The sequence below is a fragment of the Melopsittacus undulatus genome, chromosome 6, assembly GCF_012275295.1.
Source record: "Melopsittacus undulatus isolate bMelUnd1 chromosome 6, bMelUnd1.mat.Z, whole genome shotgun sequence".
NCBI lineage: Eukaryota > Metazoa > Chordata > Aves > Psittaciformes > Psittaculidae > Melopsittacus > Melopsittacus undulatus.
In genome coordinates this window covers 24,121,149-24,145,159 of record NC_047532.1, presented here as the reverse complement: position 1 = coordinate 24,145,159, position 24,011 = coordinate 24,121,149, and the positions used below count along the sequence as shown (strand labels likewise).

Below are 24,011 nucleotides of genomic sequence, written 5' to 3'. Positions count from 1 at the left end.
CCTCACGCAGTCCTGTTTTTGTCAACTGTATTCAAGATGTGCCCTCCTGCTGAAATTACTAATGTTATATTAACACAACCTAGTCATGTGTATGTCCCGGTTCTTGGGTCACTGAACATTAAATAATTGTTTCTCAGCTAACAGATGCTTATACAATGCTTTGGTAACCAGATATTATGAATACCCATTGTGACAGTATCACTGGTACATTATTGAGATTACTACAGTACTGTTCTACAGATTAGTCAGCAAACTTACATATTGTCTGGAAGCAAGGGATAGCCACATGAAAAATAAAGGACGGTACTTTATTTTAAGGGATATTTTAAGGGAAAAGCAATTTTCTTAACATAAAGTTTTTGCCCAAGACTTCTAAGATTTTCACCCGTGATCACATTTAACAAAACAACACTTCACTCTAGTCAGTATTTAGCTCCTTACATGAGTAGTTATATGTAGATGTCAAACAGCTGAATATATAGGGTGATGGTATTTGCATTTCTTGTATTTCTACTCTAGTCTAAGTAGTACATTTCAGATGTATCTCTTTGCATTTCATTGGCACTTGAATTGTTCTTGTGATACTATTCTTCATAAAGTTTATATGAGATTACATAAATTTAATCTTATTTCTTTGAGACCAAGGTCTGCATTTTAATCAGTAATGTGTCTGGTGGAAAATGACCAAACTTCAGCAAAATAAACTGGATTCACTCAGCCCTTGTCTCTCTCAGTGCTCAGCATTCACTTACAGTGGTGTTGGGTAACTGAACCTGCACATTAATGGATTTTTTTCAAATGATCATTGATTTTACTAACATTTCCTTAAAACCATTTTTGCAGCTTGTTGGAAGTTTGAAAGTGAGCAATTAGTTTTCTTTGCAGATTTGCAAGAGTGAGCACTTGTTTCGCTTGTATGCTTCAGTAAAAATCATATCTGTTTCACAAAGCACTTCTACAACAGTCAGTTGTTTTTGTTTGAACTGCCACGGAAAACCAGCATTCTGCTGCAGCCAACAAAAAGGTGGTTAGCACTGCACAATTTGTGAAGTTTAGAAATGAGCGATTAGGATAGACTTCATGATTGTCTCTAATCAAAGATCTGCTCAATGATAGACACTAACAGCATTTTGTGTAACGGGATTTTTTATGGCTTAAAAATTTCTTTTGCCTTTCAAATTCTATTGTTAGAAATGTCTATCATTTTAATAAAGAATGAGATCCTTCCCAAAACATTCATGCTGTCCTACAGGTTGAACAGAGATTAAATTCATATTACTGAAATATATAGCTTTTTATTAAATAGCTTTTTATTAAATAGGTATAGCTTTTTATTAAATTGATTTTAGGTTTAAAGTAATTCATGTGATCTCCCTTTATATTTGAAATGTCTTTTCAATTGGTATGCATGATAGGTATTGAGAAATTTCTTTTTCTACTCCATACTAATAGGCTGCAGCATGGTAGGTGAGAGTATGATCTTTGACTGGTTTGGTAAAAAAGTGAAATACCAGGCTGAAGTTTGTCCTGTGTCTTGGTGAAGATGGAGATGCTGTATCTTACACATTTATGGAGTGCAGTGTTTGTAAAATCAGAGTCAGTTGCAAATTTAACTGTTGATGGGTGTCCTCACAGGATGTACTTCGACTTCTTAATTTAGGCATTACAGATAATGTGGTCCTCTACTTACGAGTAGGTAATGCTGAAGTACACTGAGTTACCCAACTGCTGTGGTTACAAGCAGTCTGATTAATTGTGTGTGAAAACTGTAATTTTCAGTGAAATTTTAATTATGAAACAAAAGTTGAAGATTTCAGTTGGAGGAAGTAAAAATTTATGTGAACAATTGAATTTATATTTATTGGAAAGCCATAGAAAGTAAAGAAGCTAAAGTAAGGAGATAAAACTGTGATACTGTCAACATAATAGATGTAAGAAACATTATATCCAGGAGTCCATATAGAGGAATATTGTATTTATTTATCAAGCAGTTTTTCTGTGTGTTGCTGTATGCAACAAATAAGAAAACTTGATGTTTTTAAGATAAATTATCCAAAGCAACCTATATGTATACACATAGTTAATAAAGAAGTACTACTGAACTTTAATTTCACACCTGCTTTTTATGTATTAACTTTCTGATGTACCCAGTTGCTCAGATTTTATTTGTACTGGACTTGTGTCTATTGCTACCTGAAACATCCTGCCCCAAGCCAAGTTTGCGATAGTTGTCCAGAACTGGATCACTGTTTTTACTGTGCCTCTGGTTACTCCTCAGGATTGAGCTCACAGCAGTATTGGGATTTCAAACATTAGTCATGAATGGAGTGTCAGAAAATTGAGGTTGCAGGTGATACAGCAATGCTCCAGCTTTAGCTATGAATGCCATAGCTTTTCAGCCTCTTAAATGACTGCATTAAAGTGACAAAAACCTTAGTGTCGAGTGATTGTGTTATGTCTCATAATAGCATTTGCTTCATAATAGCAATTCAAATGCCTTCTTATATGTTTCCTAACCCCACTTTAATTTTCTGCTTAATAAACAGTCAGTACAGTTTCATTTGTTCAGAAGTGCCAGATGCAGGTTTTTGGTGAAATTTACCCTGTAGGAAAGAAACTGTTATTTAAATTATTTTACACTTTTCATACCGTTAATTCTCACTGGTGCTCATGTAAGTATTTATAAAATTTTTAGTATTGCAGAATTTATGCCAAATATTGTAGTTCAGATTGTTGTAAATCTAGGAAATACCTGAATGAAATATAAATACAACAGTGTGCACTTTTTTATGCTCTGAAGTTTATGCATCAGTGCTTTGCAAGCATGTGTCTGTGCATATCTAGGAATTCAGTGTTAGACCAACACAGCATTTTATATATTCCAGATAAGTCCCTGTATCTAACTGCAGTCTCACTGGTTTTAAGGTTTCAGGGTACATAAAAAATTAGAAATTCATTTGTTGGAAGTTTTAATAAAAATCTTCCTGTCTGTTCATTTGTTTTTAGTGCATGCAAAAACATTATTTAAAAGGATATTTTCAGTTGGAACATGTTAATATACATGAAAAGGTTTAATACATGATACAGAATATGATTTTGTTCAACATCTATTATTTCTCCTGAATATGGAATTTGGGCTTGATTTTCATGTCTCTTTTCAGTCCAGTGAGGTTTTCTTGTACTTCAGTATTTGTTGTACTGAGGCATAAGGCTTCATACTGGACTTTCACGCATATGTTTTTAAAAATTCATAAATCCTTCCTGGATTAGACAATATGATATCTCAAAATCAGAATATTTCCAGCTTATTTCCTTTATCAGCTGCATTTAATCAATGCAGTTGTTTTGTTTAAACTTCATGTTGAAAATGAGATGCAGTGTGTCTGTGGTCTTGTCAGCTAGCAGTATTCTCTAATGAAACGCTGGAGAACTGGGTTTTAATCCTTGTGCTCATTTCTGTTAATGCTTACATGCTGGCTTAGCTGAAAGTGGAACATTCAAATGTCTTTTGAAAATGGATGTCAATAAATATTTGTATTATCACAGTACAGAAAGAAAAATCAGTCCTTGTGATGTGACAGATGAGCAGATCAGTCTGAGATTGATCAATTAAATATTTGAATGGGTCTTCTAAAAAAGAGTATGTATACACCTTTTTCCTATTTCTGCTGAATTTTCACGATTTTTTGTTCAACATCAGCTCTCATTGCTCACTTTGCCAGCCTGTCTGCAAAACCGGTAAACAAGCTGATTCTCAAAGCCAAAGGCACCTTGAATTTCACCATAAGTGATGGGGCAGCTGGGACTCAGCAATAGCACATTTGGTAACTCACCAGCCAAAATAGTTCTGCCCCACAGCTGTCAAGGCTCTAAGATACTCTAATGGATCTAAAGTGTTAAAATGCGATTTTAATTGTTCTCTGCTTTGAACACTTTAACTGTATCCCACTTCTCATTTGCACGGGGCACAAGGTATTAGTTTTCTCTTATGAAGCTCTTTAGTATCCATCCCTTCTGTAACCAGTACTGTTTGCTCATTTACTATCGAGGCAAGATTCCTGCTTCTCATTAGCACCCATTGCTCATGTATACACATTTTTACCTGCCTGGAAGATGTTCTTAGGAATGTTGATGGAGCTACTTCATTATGCATCCTCACAGCTTTCTGAAAAATAAAGTTCTTAAGCACAGGCTTCAAAGCTTGGCAGTGGTTGTATGGTGGTTGGTCAGGACTCCTGGCTGTTGAGGGTGTGATTTAGTCTTACTGATACTCAGTTGCACTTCCCACAAGGAACAATCCTTTATAGTTACGGTAACATTTTAAATCTCTTGTACTAAGCTTATAAGCTTTTTGTTACTGAGACTATTATTTTATATGTTCACACTATGTACTGATTTAGTAACTTAGATCTCTAGGTGTTGCTTCAGAGTGTATCTGAAGAATTATTTAAATAGACTTCAGAAGACCTTGAGTTAGAGCCCCTTTCTGTCCTTATATAGTTGCTACTGTTTAGAGAAGTATTCAAAGTTGCTTTCAGAATGGGGACTAGGAAAGAGTTTAACTCTTCCTGGGCTGGACTACTTAGCATGGCACATAGTCTGTTACAATGTGTTTAACAGTACTTTGCATGGTAAATTTTCTGTTTGAAGCAACCAGGAATAGATTAGACCGAGTGCCAGTACTTGAATGGTATTAATTGTAAGTGTCTGGATAACTTGGCGGCTAAAAGATACATCTTCTGTCTCCCAGTGCCTGTGATACTGAATGCTCTTATTTTTTAATGACAACAGAAATAGAAGTGAGCTTCTCAACATGTATTCTCTTAATTTCTGCTGTATTTGAAAGAATGGTTTCTCCAAAGCCTGTTAAAATAGATGTGTCCCCAGTGAACCTGAATATTCCTGAGTCTTCTGTATCTTGTTTTTTTTCAGATTAATCGTGCCCCAAGCTTTGGAACTGATCAAAAAATAGACTATGATGTAAAAAAAGGCGTTCTGCTAAATGCATTAAAGCTTCTCAACATACGGTAAACTTGTTCTCTTCAGTCTGGCTCTTTCTTTTGCTTTGATTTGGTATTTTTTTCTTTTGTTTGTTTGCTTGTCTGAAGTTTGAACTGGGTTAGGAGAAAATTAAGACCTTTTCTCCCACGTTGGTATTTCAAAATAGAGATGTTTCCTGTGCTGTCAGTTTTGCTATTGAAATTAACCCCGACTTGATTTTTCTTCTTTCTCATGTGCTTGCAAAAAATAAGTGGTAATAGTAATTTTCATATTTATTAAAAATTGATTTTCCAAACAGGTCTTGAAGTGGGGATAGGAGTGCAGCCATGGGCATGTGGCCACACAAGAAATATGCTGGCAGTAGTTTCACATACAGTCAGCAGCTGTACCACCTACCCCACAGGAAAGCTTTAGTTAGGATATATTGGAAAAAATCTACACCCCAGGAAAATAGATAGAATCATGTTTGTACGGTAAATTACAGTACACAGTGATCAAAGAACACCTTAAAGTGTGAAAAAATTGTAGCCATAAAAGTTAGTATTGAAAAAAAAATTCTTAATGAGTTTCAGTTTTAATTTTATGGCATAAAGGTCACATGGCTCACTGGAAAATGCAGATGATATATGTGAGATGAAAGTGCATCTCATTGCAGCAGCACTGGGTTGACAGAATAACATCTGTGTTTCAGGACAAGTGATAAAAGGAAAAATCTAGCTCAACAGAAGGCTGAATCTCAAAAAAGACTGTATGGTCAAGGTTCCATGAAAAAACTGTCGCCAGGTTCCTCAGACTGGGAGAAGCAGCGTCACACACTGGAAAGAAGAAAAGAAGAACTGGTAAGAAGGCAAAAGATGTGTTGTTTCTTCTTCTGGCTTATGTACTCTTTGTTTTAATTGTCTTATTTTCCTGATTCATAGAAGGAAAGACTTGCACAAGTACGTAAACAGATTTCCAAAGAGGAGCATGAAAATAGGCACATGGGGAACTACAGGTAACTATTTTTGGCTGTATTAGTAGGAAGTATTTGAGACATTCTTTAGGAATAACACAAACAGGTATATGTGGTAGATGATAATTTTTGCATTTTTATGTGTACGCATTTATAGAAAATATATACATGTATGCCAGGTTATCTATGAGCTTGCCAAAAGATCAGAAAATATATTGGTGCTTCCACCATTTTTGATAGAATGGTATTTGAGAGGTACTATATTCATATTTTTGCACTTTGATTTTGTATCTTAGTAAGCTTAGACATAAGTATCTTCAAATTCCTTGGTAAAATATGTTCAGAAGGAAGTTATTATAACTTGTTGGTTATAATAGGCATTGGCCAGACAACAAGAATTTTGTGTTAGATGTTGTTGTTCTTTATATTTGCTTCAATGAGAAGTGAAAGCAAGGCCTATGAATATTTGGTGAAAGGGAGTGGATTACAGCTAGGAAGAGATGATGGGATTATTTGCCCACTCTTTTTAACGGTAATCCAAGACGTGGGATGTTTGACTTCACATCTTTTATTCTGAAGTAGTTAGAAAGCCTTTACTGCTATTCTTCGTCTCTGATTTTTGAAACAAATGTTCTGTAACTCCCAGTAAAACTCTCATTTAAACAGATTTTTTGTGAAATTTTCATTTTTGATGAATTAAGATTTTGCTTGCAAAACGTCTTTTTTGTAGCATTCCCAGTTTTAATGACACCCTTTATTGATGTATGTGGAGCTAAACTAGTATATCAAAAAAGAGCCCCACAATGAAGCAGTTATTTTCATGCTGCTTATACTACAAGAGAGAGAAACACGATGTTTTAATACATTTTGCTTTTTCAATAACTTTAAAGTCTAACTTTTAACTAATCACTTTTTAGGTTTCTTATTCAGTTCTTGACTGAAAATGAGCCAAATATTCTCTTTATTTAGCTTTTTGGTTACTGTAAATCAATAAAAATACAAAAATATTTTGTTTTCCTTAGGAAAAAGAGAAGGGTCATTTAAAGAGGAATATGCGCATGTAAAAGGGCAGAACAGCTTTGGATTTTCTTATTACCCCAGGACTGCTGCTGGAATCAGTGGGCTACCTGTGCTTGCAGGCTGATACTTGACTAAGCCAATTGCCGAACTGACATTCATAGATTAAATAAAAGCCTGCTGAGGCTGATGGATGTTTTCCTGGACTTTTATTCTTCCCAGAATATTGTAAAAAGTTTACAAAAGGCTACAAAATCATGAAAGTCACATAATGCCACTCAATACATAAAAGGTACCTATGCTTTGCAAAGTGCAAGCAGAATTAACTTATGTATTGCTCCTTTACAATACATTAGAAATTAGCCTTCCACCTTTGTAATTTTTGGCTGAATCAGGCATTCATGACCAATGGATTGGAGTGGTTTTCTTCAAAGCCCATTGTTGCTTGATGAGCATGAATAAATCACCAAGTCGTGCTTCTCATATTGTCATAATCTCCTTACCTGTGAATTTAGAGAGTAATAGCATAGCTGATCTAATGGAAAATCAGAGTCACCCTGTACATCTGTGTACCAGAAAAATTGTTTTCCTTTAGTACCTCTTTCTTCCTGTTCATTATTTCGGAGGATTTATGATTCAAGTGCAGCACATACTCAATCTTTGTTTTACATCATACCCTAATTGTTCAGATTTTCACTGTTTTGTGTCCTTTTGCAGCCACTCCACATTATTTTGTGGCTTTGAATTTTATATGCAATATTTTGTTAATATTTCATGAATCATTCACACCTGCACGCATCATTCACACCCACTAAAATTTCAGAGCTCTGCAAAACTGAGTTTTGGTATATCTCTGGAATGACCTCCATGGTATTTTTTTTGACTGGCTAATTGCTGGTTTAAACATGACTGTGTTCACGGAGTTAAAATTAGATTTAGAGAGCAATGTTCAGACTATATGTTTCATGATGTGATATTATATAATTATCACAGATGGGATGTGTATGCATTATAGAAGAGACTGTGAATTAACTGCATTACTTTTTTTCCTAGTGTGATAGATAGCTCATATCCTATCTTAAATTCAGTTTTTCTCCCCTATTTTAGGCGAATTTACCCTCCTGATGACAAGACGTTACTTGAAAAGTACGAGAGTTTATTAGCCACTGCTTTCCAGACATTTCTTGCTGGGAGAGCAGCTTCTCTTCAACGGGAAATGAATAACCCTTTAAAAAGAATGAAGGTACTACAGCACAAAAAGTATTTGCTCTACGAGTTACTTATCTTGTGATTTTGTGACCTTGTGGATTAGTTTAATGATAATCATGTATTATGGATAATAAATAGTATTTGATAATATTTCCATCATTTTATTATTATTCTTTGTGCAGCTTGTGGGGCCAGATCCTTGAATCTGGATGAACTGCAGTGGACCCAGGGTGGAGACAGGCTAGATGGCTTTAAGCTACTTTACCATTTCCTCAGCCTTACCCCTGGCCAAACCAGAGGTTGGCAGAAACTGCTTTTGAGCTGGTAAATGCCTCCTTTTTCCTCCAGTAATGTCCCCAGGCTATTCATCCACGTGTATGAACTGGATCAAGAGATAGCATAAAACCAGCTCCACATCCAAAACCTCTACCTGATAGCATAGGAAAATAACTATTTTTAAAATAACAAAATAGTGTGATTTAATTTGAAATCTGAGAAATAATTTCCTATCTTTGTAGTTGGCATCACCAGCAGGTTTACAGGAATCTTTGTTCAACCATTTCTTCAGACTTTTATCATTAATAAATGTAGAAACTTGATTTTAACTTTCGTGTTGATTGTAAGCAGAGATGCATGCATCAGGAGAAATATTTTTATACCCTCCTGTGGAGGGATGCATAGTCTTCTTTCAGGAATTAGTAATCAAAGTAATTTCAAATTCCTACCGCTTGGTGCTTGAATTTTGGAAGGATAGGATATGTCCTGCTTTGAATTAATTGTAGTGAAATTCCTATTTCTAGGAGGAGGACATTTTGGATCTTCTGGAGCAGTGTGAAATAGATGATGAAAAGCTAATGGAAAAATGCACCAGGCAGCGAGGACCTAAGGTATTTGATTTTTAGATACCAATTTTTTTATTTCACTCTGTAGAGAGGTAGTCTAAGAATTTGAAGTGGGGAATGTAAGCTGATCCTGGTGGAAGTTTTCTTCCTCAGACTGCCATTAGCCTTTTTTTTTAAGTATGATGAGAAGCATAACTACCATTCGTCCAACTAAATCCCATTAAAATTTTAACTGGACATGAGATCCTTCTTTTCCTGTCTAAATAATTTTGAGGAATTATGGTGCATGGCAACAATTGTTGTACAAGAGATTGCTTGATTTCAGTGTGTGAAATGATTACTATATTCATAGCCTATCCCGAAAGAATGCTTTCATCTCTCAACAATTTGTGGCAAAATTAAGAATTTTGAGATCATGGGGTAACATGCATTATGGAACCTCTAAGGACTGATTATGATTATTATGTATTTGTAGCTGGCTTACTTGCTAAAATTCTTTCATGGTAAATCTTGCAGCCAGTTTTGTATCCAAAATCTGCTTTTAAAGTGAATGTATATTATTTTTAGCTTAATGCTTTCTGGTTGTGTGCATAGTTCCTGCAAGTCTTTGCCTTAAGTACACTGCATATCTCTCTAAGCCAGTAAAGATAAATAGTTTGGGCTTGGCTAAAATAAGTATGTTGCTTATACGTTTGCAAACGTTTTAGGTCAGGTCTGCTTAGAAGAGCCTACATTCATGTTCCTAAGCACTGATGGATTTGTTTATAGACGTGTGTAAATTTTTTTTGCAACATTTTATGCTTCTGATGACACGGTGTACAAATCTGGGAATTTCTGTGCAAAATGAATGCAGACAGTTGTCCTGAGCTTGCAAGGGGTACTTTAGATATGTGCAAGAATCCAAAGAGCTAAGTCTTATTACAGGCGTGCATAATGGAAAGAGGATCTGTGTACCCAGTCTGGTATTAAGATAGATTTGCAAGAACCTCATTACAAATATGGGGATTTTTGTGAGCTAGTGTTTTAACAGTGGTAGATTTAAAGAAGAGAGAAAAAAAAAGTCCAGTTCACCCAGCAACAAACTCAATCTACATTCTTCAGGGATTCTTTTCCTTGAGACTTTTTTTTTCCAGTTCTTTAACACAGGGTCACTTAAGTTTATTCTCAGTCGCATATTTCCTTTTTTCCCAGAAGCCTGTCTTTTCCCAGCAGCCCTCAGAGATCATCTGTCTGGTTGACTCTGTGCACACAGACTTGATCTATGCTATCTCTGCACTGGTTGCACACAAGCCGTTCCCAAGCTGGAGGCCATAAACATTTAATAGGGTATTGAGCCCAAATTGATAAGCCTTTCTTGATCAAGCTTCATCTTAAAATTAATTAATTTCTGAGTGAGACTATATGACTCGGTCCTAATTTATAGCAGGCAAATGGATTCTGTAGTTTACAAGCTGCTTTACCATTACAATGTTGTTTGCAGTTACAGGAGAAAAAAAAATTGCTTAAGACCAAAATTCTACTTTTTTAATTTTTCTTTGCATAAGATTGATGAAATCAAAAGGGAAGGCAATGAAATTAACTTATCCAAGGAGATTGTTTCTTTTCCTTGCAGCATGCACACTTCATGCAGGATCTCTATTACTGCATGTTTTTCAGGATCCTGGTACACTTCTCAATCATTTAAACCATGCCTACACTAAAGCCATGTGACTGCAGACTTTACTGGTTGCATAATATCCTATGCACTCCCTTTGAAATACAGATGACCATTGCGGATGGTCCTTGTATTTTGACCAAAAGAGCATCACCTTTTTCCTGTAAGGGGTAAGGTGCATATGGCTAATAATACACATTTAATTGGCCACCTTTTTGTGAAGGATCTGCTATGAGATATGAAGTATCTAAACATATATCTGTAGAGAAATCTGGTGAGTGCGCTAATCAGTAGAATTTACTTTTGCCCAGTAATATCTCAGGTAAGAGAATAATCCAACTGTAAAATTCACCTGCTTGTAGTCATAAAATCCCACAAATAAAGATGCATTAGCATAGCAAAGAAGTAACATGTGCAAGAACTAATTGACAAAACAAACCTGAGAGAACCGTACTTTTGATGTCATGTTACTCAATATGAAAGATTCTTTCAAAAGGTCATAGAGTCCTCTCCTACCTTAGAAGTCTGTTGCTGGCCTGCTGACGGAAGCTACTGGCAGATGCTCTGCCTTGGGCACACTCTCTTCCTTGGAAAAAAGATCAGTCAGGACTCAGAAAACTATACAGAACAGCTGGAATAGTTAGGAGAGAAAAGCGTTTTCCTTCCCATCCCCCTCCATACATAGAAACATATATAGATACACACATAGGCATTTATACATACATACATATATCTGTATATGAGGGCCACAGGCAAAAGCTTTGCATGTAATAACTATTCCATATTTGCTAGGAATTTCAACCTTATTTTTATTTGAATGTAATTAGGAGCTCAGAGTAGGAAAAAAGACAAGAATTTCACAGAACGAAAGAGTTTTGCTTGCAATTAAAATATTACTAAATTCTACTTAGAATGACAAATGCCTTCTGAAAATGTCTGGCTTGTTTCTAGCCTCTAGAGGGCACCTTACACTTACACACTGCAAGGTTTAGTCATGTTTATTTCATTGCACCTGTTTGTGCAGGAAAAAGAACTAAGGAAATAAAATAACAGGTATTTTAGAGGAAACGAGCAATTACTCTTATTTTTATTCTTCTGGTATAAAATCAGATGAGTTTAATCAAAATAAAATCAGGTTAGCATCAGGGGAAAATCAAGGTGATTAGAATTGCCATGCAATCAAATATCTCTTATTTTAAGAGGTCAGTTTAAACCCAGGTCTAGCTATTATTTATCATTATTGCTTTTTGTAATTTCTTTGACCTTTCTTTTTATTCTTCTTTGTTAATTGATGTGAAGTCTTGGCCAGGATGTTCTTACTGTTTAGTGTAGGAACAAGTATATGACAAGTGAGAGAGAGATCTACTTTAAAGCCTCTGTGAGTTTTCACTGAAAATGTTTATTATACCTTCTATAAATCATCAGGAATGCTTAATCAATATGTTCAGAAATTCTAATATTATTTTTTTTAAATCTGAGTTTTAATTGGAGTCATAGAATCAGTCCATTAGATGACTGTGAAGATGAAGCCACACCACAGGTTATTATGACTGAGAGAAAAGTACTGGAAAGAAAATGTGTACAGAAGTAACCACATAAGTCTTCTTAGGATAGTAAATATAATGGAGGATATTGCATTTTTTTTTTGTCTGCCTGATGATAGGTGGAAAAAGAAATGTTTTTGTTTGTAGTTTCTGTTCTTCCATCAGTTTCTCTGTCTCCTAAGTTTTGATTTTTGTGTCAGTATTGGTAATAGCACAAGATTAATTACCCAATGACACTGAATCCCATGTGCATATGGGACACCAAACCCACCTAGTGTAGCTTGCTATATTCTTACAGTTTCTCCTTTCTGCAGGATGTGGATTAATCACCTTCTCTTTCAGATGTATGCCTGCCAGAGTTCCCCGATGTATTTCTTTACTTCACATTGATCACTGCTAAGCTATAGCTTCAGTTATTGCAAATATTAGTGAGGGATTGAAACTGATTGTAAATGTATTCTGTATTGCTTGATTTATGACTCAATATGTCTGGTAGTGTGGTACTTGAAATAGAACATTTCTTTTTCCTTTACTACGTTATGCTGCTGTTCATGTAAGAAAGATAAGGATTCCTGTGTAGTAAATATTTAAACACTTTTTCTAAAATTAAGGACAAACTTCCCATCTAATTTTAAATATGTACAAATGAACCTGCCTGAATCAGGGATCTAGTGTGGTAGTAAGGCATTCTTTTGGGATTCTGAAAAAAATTAATTTCTTGGGTGTTTTTTTTTCTTTTTCTATTTTTTTTTCTTTAGCCCCTGTATTCAATGCCAGAAAGTGCACAGCCCTTAAGGAAACTTAAGTACTACAATAGTGATAGTACTTGCGATAGCAGTAGCAGTATTTCAGAATCAGCAGAAGAAACTGAAAAGGAAGATCAAAAGGAAGATCACAATGAAAAAAAAGAAAAAAAGGTTTCATATGATCTTGAAGAAAATAAATACAAATCTTTGGAACGATCAGGCAAGTTAAATGATCACTTTTCCAAGAAAGCCTGGCATTTACAATGATTTATATGAAATGCTTCAGTATTGTAGAATGTATCAACATTTGTAACCAGTTTAGCACTGCTTTCCTTGCTTTGTCATCTCTAAAATATTTTCTAAATGAATGAAAATAAATAAAAATAAAAAAATTAAAAAGAAAAACCAGAAAAAATGAATATTCTTTTGCCAGGAATGCTAAAGAAAGAGAGAGAAAGATACACCTGGGCTGCACTTGGAAATGGTGTGAATGATTTTTTTCTTTGTGAAAGACAGTCTTATTAAGCTTGAATTCACTGGAATATAGAAAGGATAAAGAAATTTATCTGGATACATATAGAAAGTAGTTTATTCCAGATGAGATCCCTGCAGGGTTTTTTTTGTAATTGTTTTCTTGCTTGCTGCAAAGCATTAGTGTGAGCATGTTCTGTTGAACATGGTAGATATAGCATGTTATCTTTTTGTTTTAGCATTGTATTGTCTCAAAGAATTATGTTATTTCACACATATAATGCTGCTTTTAAAATTTTATTTTTCATAGTGGCATCCTTTATTTAGCAGAAGACAACAGCTCTGTAGGATCTGGATCTGCAAATATGGGGTTCATCAACCGAATTTTATCTCCTGCTTCCATACTCTTACAGTCAGGAAGCCACACACAGTAGCCACATACTTCTTGACCTATAGAGCATCTGATGGATGTTAGGAGGACTGGAGTCTGCCTGATTAGAGCTGACTATGAGGAAGAAATAAATGATCTTATAGAGTATGTAAAGTATATATTAGTAGGGAATCTGACACCACTGACTGCTACAGATAAAGTTAGTTAACATACATTATAGTACCATGTATGTGCACATCTGTTGGTCATTCATGCTGATAGTTACAAAGAGTGAAAAATGGATGTTAAGAGAGTAAGAAATAATTAACATCATTCATTTAATTTGTCCACAGGTAGAACGAACTGGAAACCTTCAATTAAAAATACAAAGTCTCCATCAAATTCATCCCCCACATCATCCACAGGTCCAATAAGACGTTCTGTAAGCTGCCCTCGTTCAATATCAATATTGACTATGCAGTCACAGGCAGCTGAGCAACGTCCCTTTTCAGCCAAAACATCTCTGCAAATGCAGCGTGCATCTTCAGTGAATAGGTCTCATTCATTAAGTCGTAGCCCTACTTCAGCCAGGGTTTCTCAGACATCCAGCGTGGGAAATATGAACTCCTCAGGGGTGAGTTAACAGCAGTTCCATTCAAAATGAGCTTTATTGCTATAAAATGCAATAAATACCGTACTAATTTTACACTGTTAAAAAACTTGAGGTACTATAGTCAATGGTATTTTGACAGAAACCCAGGAATATAAGACCTCTAGACCTACATATTGGCACAGCTACAGAGAAGATTCAGAGCAGCCCTGCAGAGAAAGACTTGGGGGTGTTGGTCAGTGAGAAAATGAACATGAGCCGGCTGCAGTGTGTGCTTACAGCCCAGAAAGCCAACCGTATCCTGGGCTGCATCAAAAGGAGCATGACCAGCAGGTTGAAGGAGGTGATCCTGCCCCTCTGCTCTGCTGTCGTGAGACCTCACTTGGAGTATTGTGTGCAGTTCTGGTGTCCTCAACATAAAAGGACATGGAACTGTTGGAACAAGTCCAGAGGAGGGCCATGAGGATCATTAGGGGACTGGAGCACCTCCTGTATGAAGACAGGCTGAGAAAATTGGGGCTGTTCAGCCTGGAGAAGAGAAGGCTGCATGGAGACCTCATAGCAGCCTTCCAGTATCTGAAGGGGGCCTACAGGGATGCTGGTGAGGGACTCTTCATTAGGGACTGTAGTGATATGACAAGAAATAACGGGTTAAAACTTAAACAGGGGAAGTTTAGACTGGATATAAGGAAGAAGTTCTTTCCTGTTAGGGTGATGAGGTACTGGAATGGGTTGCCCAGGGAGGTTGTGAATGCTCCATCCCTGGCAGTGTTCAAGGCCAGATTGGACAGAGACTTGGGTGATATGGTTTAGTGTGAGGTGTTCCTGCCCATGGCAGGGGGGTTGGGACTTGTTGATCTTAAGGTCCTTTCCAAACCTCACCATTCTATGATTCTATGATATGACTTACAGTGAGTGCTAGATGTGATGTTTTCAGTTTCTGGTGTTGCAATAGAGATGTTACATTTTTTGAGAACAATTTTTTGAATATAGAAAGTTTTTAACCTCCCTTAAAAAGTTCCTCTGGTTTGTTTGAGAACTGTTGGTTCTGGAATAAGGATGTACCTACCTTCAAAGTCTTGACAATAATAACAGTACATCAATATTGTTGTCATAAACATCCAAAACCAGTGTATAATACAAGGCTAAATACATTGTACCAGAATAAGACATTAGTAAAACTTCATATGAGTGTCCATTGGAGAAGAAGGTGTAATTAATTTTCAACCAACGGTATCTATTTTGCATACAGTATACCACTGGAGTAGAGCTCTACTTCCAAAGTGAACATTTTCAAATTTATAGGTAGTCCTTGTTATCTTTAGGATTTGCCACTGCAGTAACTGTCTTAGAAGCCATCTTTTTAAGTGAAGATAAAACTTCTGTCATTTTGAAGCCTGTCCCTAAGACAGACAAACATTTAGACCCAGGTAGTCTAACTAAATAATAGAATTAATAAATCAGATTAAACACGTTTAGCTGCTTAGAATTTGTATTGCACATTGTAATTTCACAATGTACTTCTGAGTCTACATTTTTTTTTCCTTTTGTGACCAGACTGCCATCCCCTTTAGTATCTTCTTCACAGCCCAGGCGTTTCTTCTTTTGTGTTTGCATGATGGACCACATACCCACTTATCCCTAGGGAGCATTTGCTGGGATCAGTCCACAGTCTCATTCAGTACTGTATTGTGTGCTTGTGCCAGTGTATTTCCATTCATTCTGTGGTGCCTGACCTATATATTTCATCACCCAAATAATTCACCTGGAGATGTGGAAAAATAATTGGAACTTTTAACCAGTATTTGCAGCCTTTCTCTATTGTGGTGAGCTTTGGTTGTGAGAAATCCTTTTCTAATGCTAATTAACTTGCTTCCTAGTGTTTACTGTCTCTAATCATCATTTCTGTCTGGTAGAATGCTCATTGTCTGTTTTGCCTGTGAGATTTTGTCTAAATGATGAAAAAGGATCCTTTTAAAATTGTGTCCTAACATCTTGTGAAATGCTCCTTAACATGGTTTTCCATCTTTAAAGTCAGCTAATAGAATGGGAAAGACATTAGGAGTGTGTCTTCACCACAACGTGTTAAAGATATTTTTTATCACATTAGCTACCTCAAGTTTAAAACTACCCTTTTATCATCAAGATGTACTCTGAGAATTTAATGAGACGGGGCTAATATAGATTTTTCTATTCACATTAACTTTATATCAAATACAAATTACTGAAAGATTAAAAACAGTCTCTTACCATCTGACATTAAAAATGGGCTAGTCACTTAAATTAACATTAGTAAGAAACCATAGTGTCTTTTTCACCAGTAAAGCTCCACCATGGAAACGATCTTTATATGCAGAACTGTATGTTGGGTGATAGAGCTTAGGTCATGCTTCTTAAAATAATGTGAATAAAATTACAGAATGGATAGGAAGCACTCATAATTTAGCACTGTGTTCTGAATGGAACTCATAATAATAATTTTTGCAACTAAGAATAATATACTATATATTACTGCTAGAATAAATTTAAAATTGATAAACTGTAACTTACCAAGAAGAAATAATTTGTGTGTGATAAAGTATTAGTTTATATATCTTTTGGGCAAGAAAAAGCAGTATATTGCCATTTTTGGAGGCTGCTTAGATCCAAATGTCCTAAAAGTATGGAAACTGTAGAATAAGCCATTTACCATTAGGAAATACCTGCTATGTTGTTATTTCAACCATGTTGTTTTGTATCATGCTTGAAAATATTAATCACCTACTTAAGCAAAAATATCCCATAGTAAGTATTGTAGGTTCTTACAAAATACAAAGATTTAGAAATGCCTAAAAATTTCATGCTTAAAAAAATGTAAAATTAAGCCCACTTAATCTTGCAAATGCAAAAGTAAAGAAAGAGAATCAGAACTAGTGACTAAGATTTAAAGGAAACCCTCAAACCCTCTAGAGATGGTCTTACTCAGACACTGTAGGGGTTCAAGCTGCTGTTGATATCAAAAGCACTGCTATTTTAAACAGAATCATGGACAGTCAAAGACACTGTCAGAACCCCCACTGACCACAGTAGGAGCAAAGTGTCCTTACTTTTTAATGCTTCCTGAAATCTTGGCACAATAACACATAATTGACAGTTTTTATTAAATTGTTGCAGTGCAGAACTGAAAGGAAGCTTTTTATGACTAATAATTTTTTTATTATGCTGAATATAAATTCCAAGTATGCTATCTACATTTCAAATTTATATTTTAAAGGGTGGGCATCATAAATATTGGATATATATTTCTTCTGTTTCCAACAAATATTTGAATAGTTTTTCTTTAATTTCTTGACAACTCTAAGTAATGGTGATGCATTAATGTATGTGAGGCATATGTGTGTATATTAGTTACGTATTAAATAATGTCTATACAGTTTAATAATATATTTTATGTCACCCTATTTAGAATTTATTTTTGTCAAGGAAACACCTTTGTAATGTGATCTAATGACATGTCTGATTTTTTCCTCTGCTTCATACTGGTTTTTAGAGTGAGTCTTTGCTGCAACAGAAAACGAAAGAGCAAGAAGTTGCTTTAACAAAAGAAACTCTTCTAATTATCAATGACATGAGAATGAAGTTCCCAGGCAAAACAGATGAAGAATCAGAATTCATTATAGAAGATGTAAGTATCTATAAATAAGAAAAGAATAACAACAGGCTGGACACTTATTGTTTAGGCCACTAAAATGAAGGAAAATAGAAAGCTTAATTTATGATTCATGAGCTCCTGTGGCCTTGAAACTTCCAAAACTCAGAACAGTTCAAAAGATTTCAAAAGCTTGGAGCTTTACATGCTTTCTGACCTTAAAAGAGCAGCACTGAAAACATTCCTATGTCTTTATAAAATATATGAGAAACCATCAGGAAGGTTAGGAAAATTCAATTTTTCATTGTGGAAAAAGTTCAAACTTTTAAGTAAGCTAAGAAGAATGTTACATTTCATATTTCATTTGATATTGTTAGTACAAATCTTGACATGTTTAACTTCTCTTGCATAGACATATGAGAGAACTTGGAATGGTATGCTGCAAGATGTACTGGAAGTTTGGTAGTCATATTTTGGTAGTCACCAGTCACATTCATTTTGGCTCATCTAGTCTGCCATGTTACCCTTTCTTACATCCAGCATTGTCCTGAGCCTCATAATTTGATACCAAAGCCACATGACACAATGCCCAATCCAAAGGGCAATTAAAAAGCAGTATCTAATATGAAGATATATAAGCAGAAAATACATGTTACCTATATTTTTTAAAAGTATCTAGTGCAGAGAAACTAAGATCAGCTGGGAAAAGAAATAAATGGAGATAGATGTTCTTTTCACAGAATCACAAAATTGTTAGGGTTGGAGATCATCTAGTCGAAACCCCTGTGCCAAGGCAGGTTCGCTTAGAGCAGTCTAGTAAAAATATGGAGGTATCTAGTAATGTACATTAACACTTGTATTCTGTTGTAGTGAGCACAGTGTGTTAAAACTAATCTAATTCATTGTCCATCCAAGGCTGTCCTTTGCTCTGCGTGCTTTCAAAATGTTGATTATGCCTCCAGTAATCTGTGCAGTTACATCAGAGTGGACATTAATTCTCTTGTAGCAATAGCTGATTTGGGTGATTCTGGAAGATAGTATTTGTAACTAGGATATTGAGTTTCTCATCCTAGAAACAGAAATAAAATGCTTCATTAAATTTTCACTTTCAGACAAGTGTGTGTTCGTATCTGTATGTATGGGAGTGTGTGTGTATGCACTCCATCTAGTGGTGCTTTCTTATGCAATGTTAGCATGGTTATAAATACACTATATTATTGCAGAATTCTTTTATAAATTCTTCTGGCCTCAACCAGTTTCTGATGGGAAATAATATTTCATAATGGAAGGCAGAAAGTAACGGCATAATAGTTGTCAGTTAGAATTTGTTATAGTCTGGTATAGAATAGAAAGATAAAATTTAAAATAAAAATGTATATTCACAGCTTAAGCTATTTTGGTAGCACTTAGACAACATAAAAGCAGCATATTGCAGTTAATTTATGATCATTTATAGAAAGAATGTTTTCAAAGGATGCCTAATGTCCTTTATGCAGCAAAACCCCTCACTATTAACTAGATTAACAATTATTGAACTTATTGCTGTGGTCAAGAAATCTAAGTTGAGTCACTCAAGACAAGATTTTACCTGCTTTATAGTGTATGACTGTCAGAATCAGGTAGAAAAGAAGGTAGGATTAAACTGAAAGATTGCACACATCTGTACAAATGTTTGCCCATATAAATTTGCAAATATTTTTCTGTTTCTTTTAGGGAAAAATTATTTTCACAGGGGTCTTTTAGATACTCACACTTTTTAGCATTAGCAATGCTCATGAATGATATGCCAGATTTCAGTTGGTTTTATGTGTTTTTATCTTGTGTTTTGCAATGACTACAGATCATGGATAACTGGAAGTATCACAAAACAAAAGTGGCATCCTATTGGTTAATAAAACTGGATTCTGTAAAACAACGAAAAGTAAGTGACCTGTATTTCATTTTCTGAAGATCATCTGAAGCAGACACATACCAATATTTCTACTGGTGTTTAGCAGTAGCTGGGTGTGACTTGAGATACTAAAATACTGGCTATTAATACTAACATATATATGAATTAATTCAATTGCAGGAAATTATGTTGCTCCGTATTTAGATAAGCATAATTATCCTGGAATGTCATTTCAGTAACAATTTCTTAGAAGATTAGTCTCTTGAAAGCAAAGCAAACAAATAAACGATTAGTGCTTAAATACCTGATTTTGCAAACATTCTTAGAAGTATGTAGATTCAGAAGATTTGATTGATAAGGGATGAACCATTCAGCAGTTTCAGACCAGGCATATTAAAACTTTATTAGACTTGGTGATACCATACTTGGTTATTTAAATCTCTGACCCACAGTACTACGGAGATCATGTTAAGAAAAAATTAGACCTACCAAGCAAAGATTATTGGCATTGTTATAAGGTTCAACTGGTTTAGTCTTGTGAAGGACTAATTATATTTGTTTATCATTCTGTCTCCACTCATCTGCTATCTAGGAGCTACTGTTGTGTGTAGCATCTAAGGAGTTTTTAATCTGTTTAAAAGCTGATTTACTCTGGTATGTCAGTCATATCTGTATGTCATCTGTCAGTCAAAATAATCTTCCCAGTGTAATATCTGTTTTCTTTAATATAGCAGAAATTATATCTATTAGTAATACTTTGGTGCCCCTAAAGCAGTATTTTGGGTCTTTCTCTGCCTCAGTCACTGGCACATTATGTGGATTAGCATATCAGGCCCAGGCATATAATCTCAGTTTCACAATATATTTTTATAGACCGTGAAAGAAAGAGACAATCAAAATGCTGTATACATGATAAATATTTAAAATGGAAAATGTTGGTAGATTCAGATCCTCATCTCAAATTAACTTTTTATAAAATCAGCAGTATGATACTCAGTCTTTCAAATTGTATTTTATTGAATATTTCATTAAATGCTTGTATTTTCATACTGGACAGAGAAAATGTTCATTCAGTGTGATGTCATCAGATAAAATTATATTTGACTATTCAATTCAGGTTCAGATATTAAATGGAGTATGTGTCCACACAGCTTTATAAAAGTAAATTACACATGACAAACTGAGGAAGAACTTGGAAATGTAGGAGGATATATTTTAATCAAAATTCTTCTCAAACCATGTCAAATGGCAGCACAGCTCTATAATTTAGCAAAATTATTTCTTATGCCATTGACAGGAATCAGTATAGCAGCCATTTCCATTGGCTGAAATTATGTCATTTCTTGTTTGATTTCTACAGTTATTCTACTGAATAGTCCTTTGCTTAAAGTAATCTCATTTCTTTTTAATTACAGGAAAGAGTGCTGTAACCCCAATATACATGTGCATAGGTCTTTTCTATTGTGTGCATTTGGCAGTTGTAGCCTTTAGCCCCAAACCAGAGAGACTCTTAGTGGGGCTTGTAGAAAATGGTAATATTGAGAAAGAGCTGCTAGGAGGAAGGAACTGATATGTACATACACACAAACATACATACATAATAGGGCCCAAAATTCACACTGCTGTTACATTGGAGATGTCATTTTTCGCAGCAGGAATCTCTGGGACAGTTGGAACTGGTGGGAGACAGGGACATGTTGCTGGAATTGCTTGCTTTAATCTATGACGTCACAAGCATGGAAAGAAATCACCAGACTGGGCCCACCATTGCAATTGAGATAATGGGGCTTTCACACAAGACTGATTAAGGTGTCTTTTCCAACCCTTCCCCATAAGTAGTGACTTTGGGAAGGTGTTGCCACAGGGAGAGTGATAAATTTGCTCTTTGAGGGACTCAGACTTTTTACTATACATTCTTCAACTGCTTTTCCTAAGCTCCTTTTGTGTGTCTGCCTTAATTTACCTGTGTCTGTCTGATTTTGGTTTTGTTTGCTTACTTTTTTTGTTGTTTTGGGGTTTTTTTGTTTGTTTGTTGTTTTTTTTTTGGGGGGAGGGTCCGGTCTTATTCAGAATTTTCTCATTTAAGCATTATTTCAGAAAGCTAACAATAAAGGTTAGTTCTGTCCTCTATATGCCTGACAATCCAAGGGCACATGTACAAAGTCAGGATGCTACAAGTTGATATGCCAGATTGTTATTAGCAAAAACTGCACAATCTGAAATGTGGATTTCTTTGCTCTTTCTGTAAGGACATCTTTTACAACTTAGGAGACTTATAATTCCTGAAAGCATTAGTGCGCCCTTCATCTTTGCTTGTGCTGGAAATGATTTGCCTTTATTTTTTTAAACTGCTTTTAACCTCAATCCCTTCAAGCAATCAGATAGTTATTCTTAGAAAGGTAGTTTATAAAAATGGATTAACTTTGACAATGACATTGCAGCTGAGGACTGCCAAATGTGTAAGCTTTTGTTGATTTGAAAGAAGTATGTTTTATATTCCAATGAGGTGGGTAAAGGAGAAGTGAGCTCAAGGTGGAAAATATTTATGCAAGTAAGGAATCTGTCTCAAAGGTACGTTCTGCAACTTTGTGAAATGTAAAACAGAAACTCAGTCCCCTTTACTATACTTACAAGGAAATTCTAACACACAAGAAGAAAATACCTGCGCAATGTACTAGATTTCACAATGTTCATCTCTGACAGCTATATTTGCTTAACAGTTATTCAACACGACATAGAAAAATTTAACTTCTACTCATATTCTTAGTGTGTAGTATTCTGTCATTACAGCAGAGCTACAGAAGGCATTTAGAAGCAAGATGAGAGTAAACTGATGCTAAAGTGAAATTTAGTCTCCCAAGACTTACAGGAAAGAGCGACTTGTATGGGAGGAGCTGAGACTGCTTTGTGTTACATCGCTTTACGTAATTTCTTTAAAAGTGTTTTGATGGTTACCAGAGAGTTTTGAATATGCTCTTTCATAACATCTTGTTCTATTACACCTAGACAATTGGTTATGTTAAAGTAAATGATGTAAATTAAACAGAAAGATGAAGGCAAGCTAGGGAAATTAGCTTTGAAAAACAAGGATGTAGGTTTCATGAAGTTCCAGCTAGAGATGCCTTGTCTCTTTTCTTAAATGGATGATTGAGGCCATGGTTGCAAATTAAGAACAATTAACTGAGACATTTTTCCCCTCTGGCATATTGGCAATATCAGCATAGTAAAAACAACAAGAAAGTTGGTTTGTTTTTTTTCTTTCCCAGAGTACCTTGCAGTCTTCAGCTCGCTTTAAGGTGCAAGGTTCAGTCCTTAGTTTTCTTCAACTCCAGGTGCTATAGTAAAAGAACACAGCTCTACATTGGCATCATAACCCTTAGTTAATGTCTTTTGGACTATTGAGAGAATCTGTGTGGGGTGGAATTGTTTCTGTTTTACACACACAAATAAATTACTATCAATCAGTGTAACATTGCAAGGGAATGTGTAGTTGATCCCTTATGAAATTTAGAGACTCGATTCAAATGGATGTGTACAATCACAGCTGGCCTATTGTGTGGGGAGAGCCTTAATTAAGCAAGACACAGTGAAAAGAAGTATTCATATAGTAGACTAATGCTGCTAAGGGAATGTCGGAAAATCTGGTCCCATTCCACTGCTCCACAGAGCAGTCCAAAACCTGGGCTTAGCTCCTGCAGTTACTAAACAAGGTCATCATTCTTAGATTATAATTTACTACTCCCATTATCTCACTCAGGGAGGAAGAGACCACAGGTGTGGTTTTTAACATGTTGGACACCTGTATTCATAAAGATTCTCAGTGAGAGAATACAGTGCTCAGTACTTGCATGGGGTTATGCATACGGAATTAGTGCAAGACCTGTGCATGCAGACTACTACATCTTCAAAAAGAGGTTAATTAACATTTAAATGACAGATTTCATCAAGGTTGTCATTATCACATATCTATAGATTTTCTGCCCATTAAGCATTACTCTTTATTATGTATTGTGCTATTGCAAGCATTTTGTTTATCTGTGCTTTGTTTCCTTCATCATGTCTAATAAGACTATTTA

General features: G+C 35.3%; 1 protein-coding gene across 1 annotated transcript in view; it reads left to right on the top strand.

Annotated features, from left to right (window-relative positions):
• TTLL7 (tubulin tyrosine ligase like 7) overlaps positions 1-24,011 on the top strand; it is a 69,663-nt gene that overhangs the window by 34,728 nt on the left and 10,924 nt on the right. Inside the window, exons 11-19 of the mRNA XM_034064091.1 lie at positions 4,933-5,027; positions 5,693-5,840; positions 5,922-5,995; positions 8,078-8,213; positions 8,980-9,066; positions 12,978-13,189; positions 14,164-14,440; positions 17,946-18,080; positions 19,885-19,965. Of these exons, the coding sequence (XP_033919982.1) occupies positions 4,933-5,027; positions 5,693-5,840; positions 5,922-5,995; positions 8,078-8,213; positions 8,980-9,066; positions 12,978-13,189; positions 14,164-14,440; positions 17,946-18,080; positions 19,885-19,965 (1,245 nt within the window). The remainder of the gene's footprint in view (positions 1-4,932; positions 5,028-5,692; positions 5,841-5,921; positions 5,996-8,077; positions 8,214-8,979; positions 9,067-12,977; positions 13,190-14,163; positions 14,441-17,945; positions 18,081-19,884; positions 19,966-24,011) is intronic.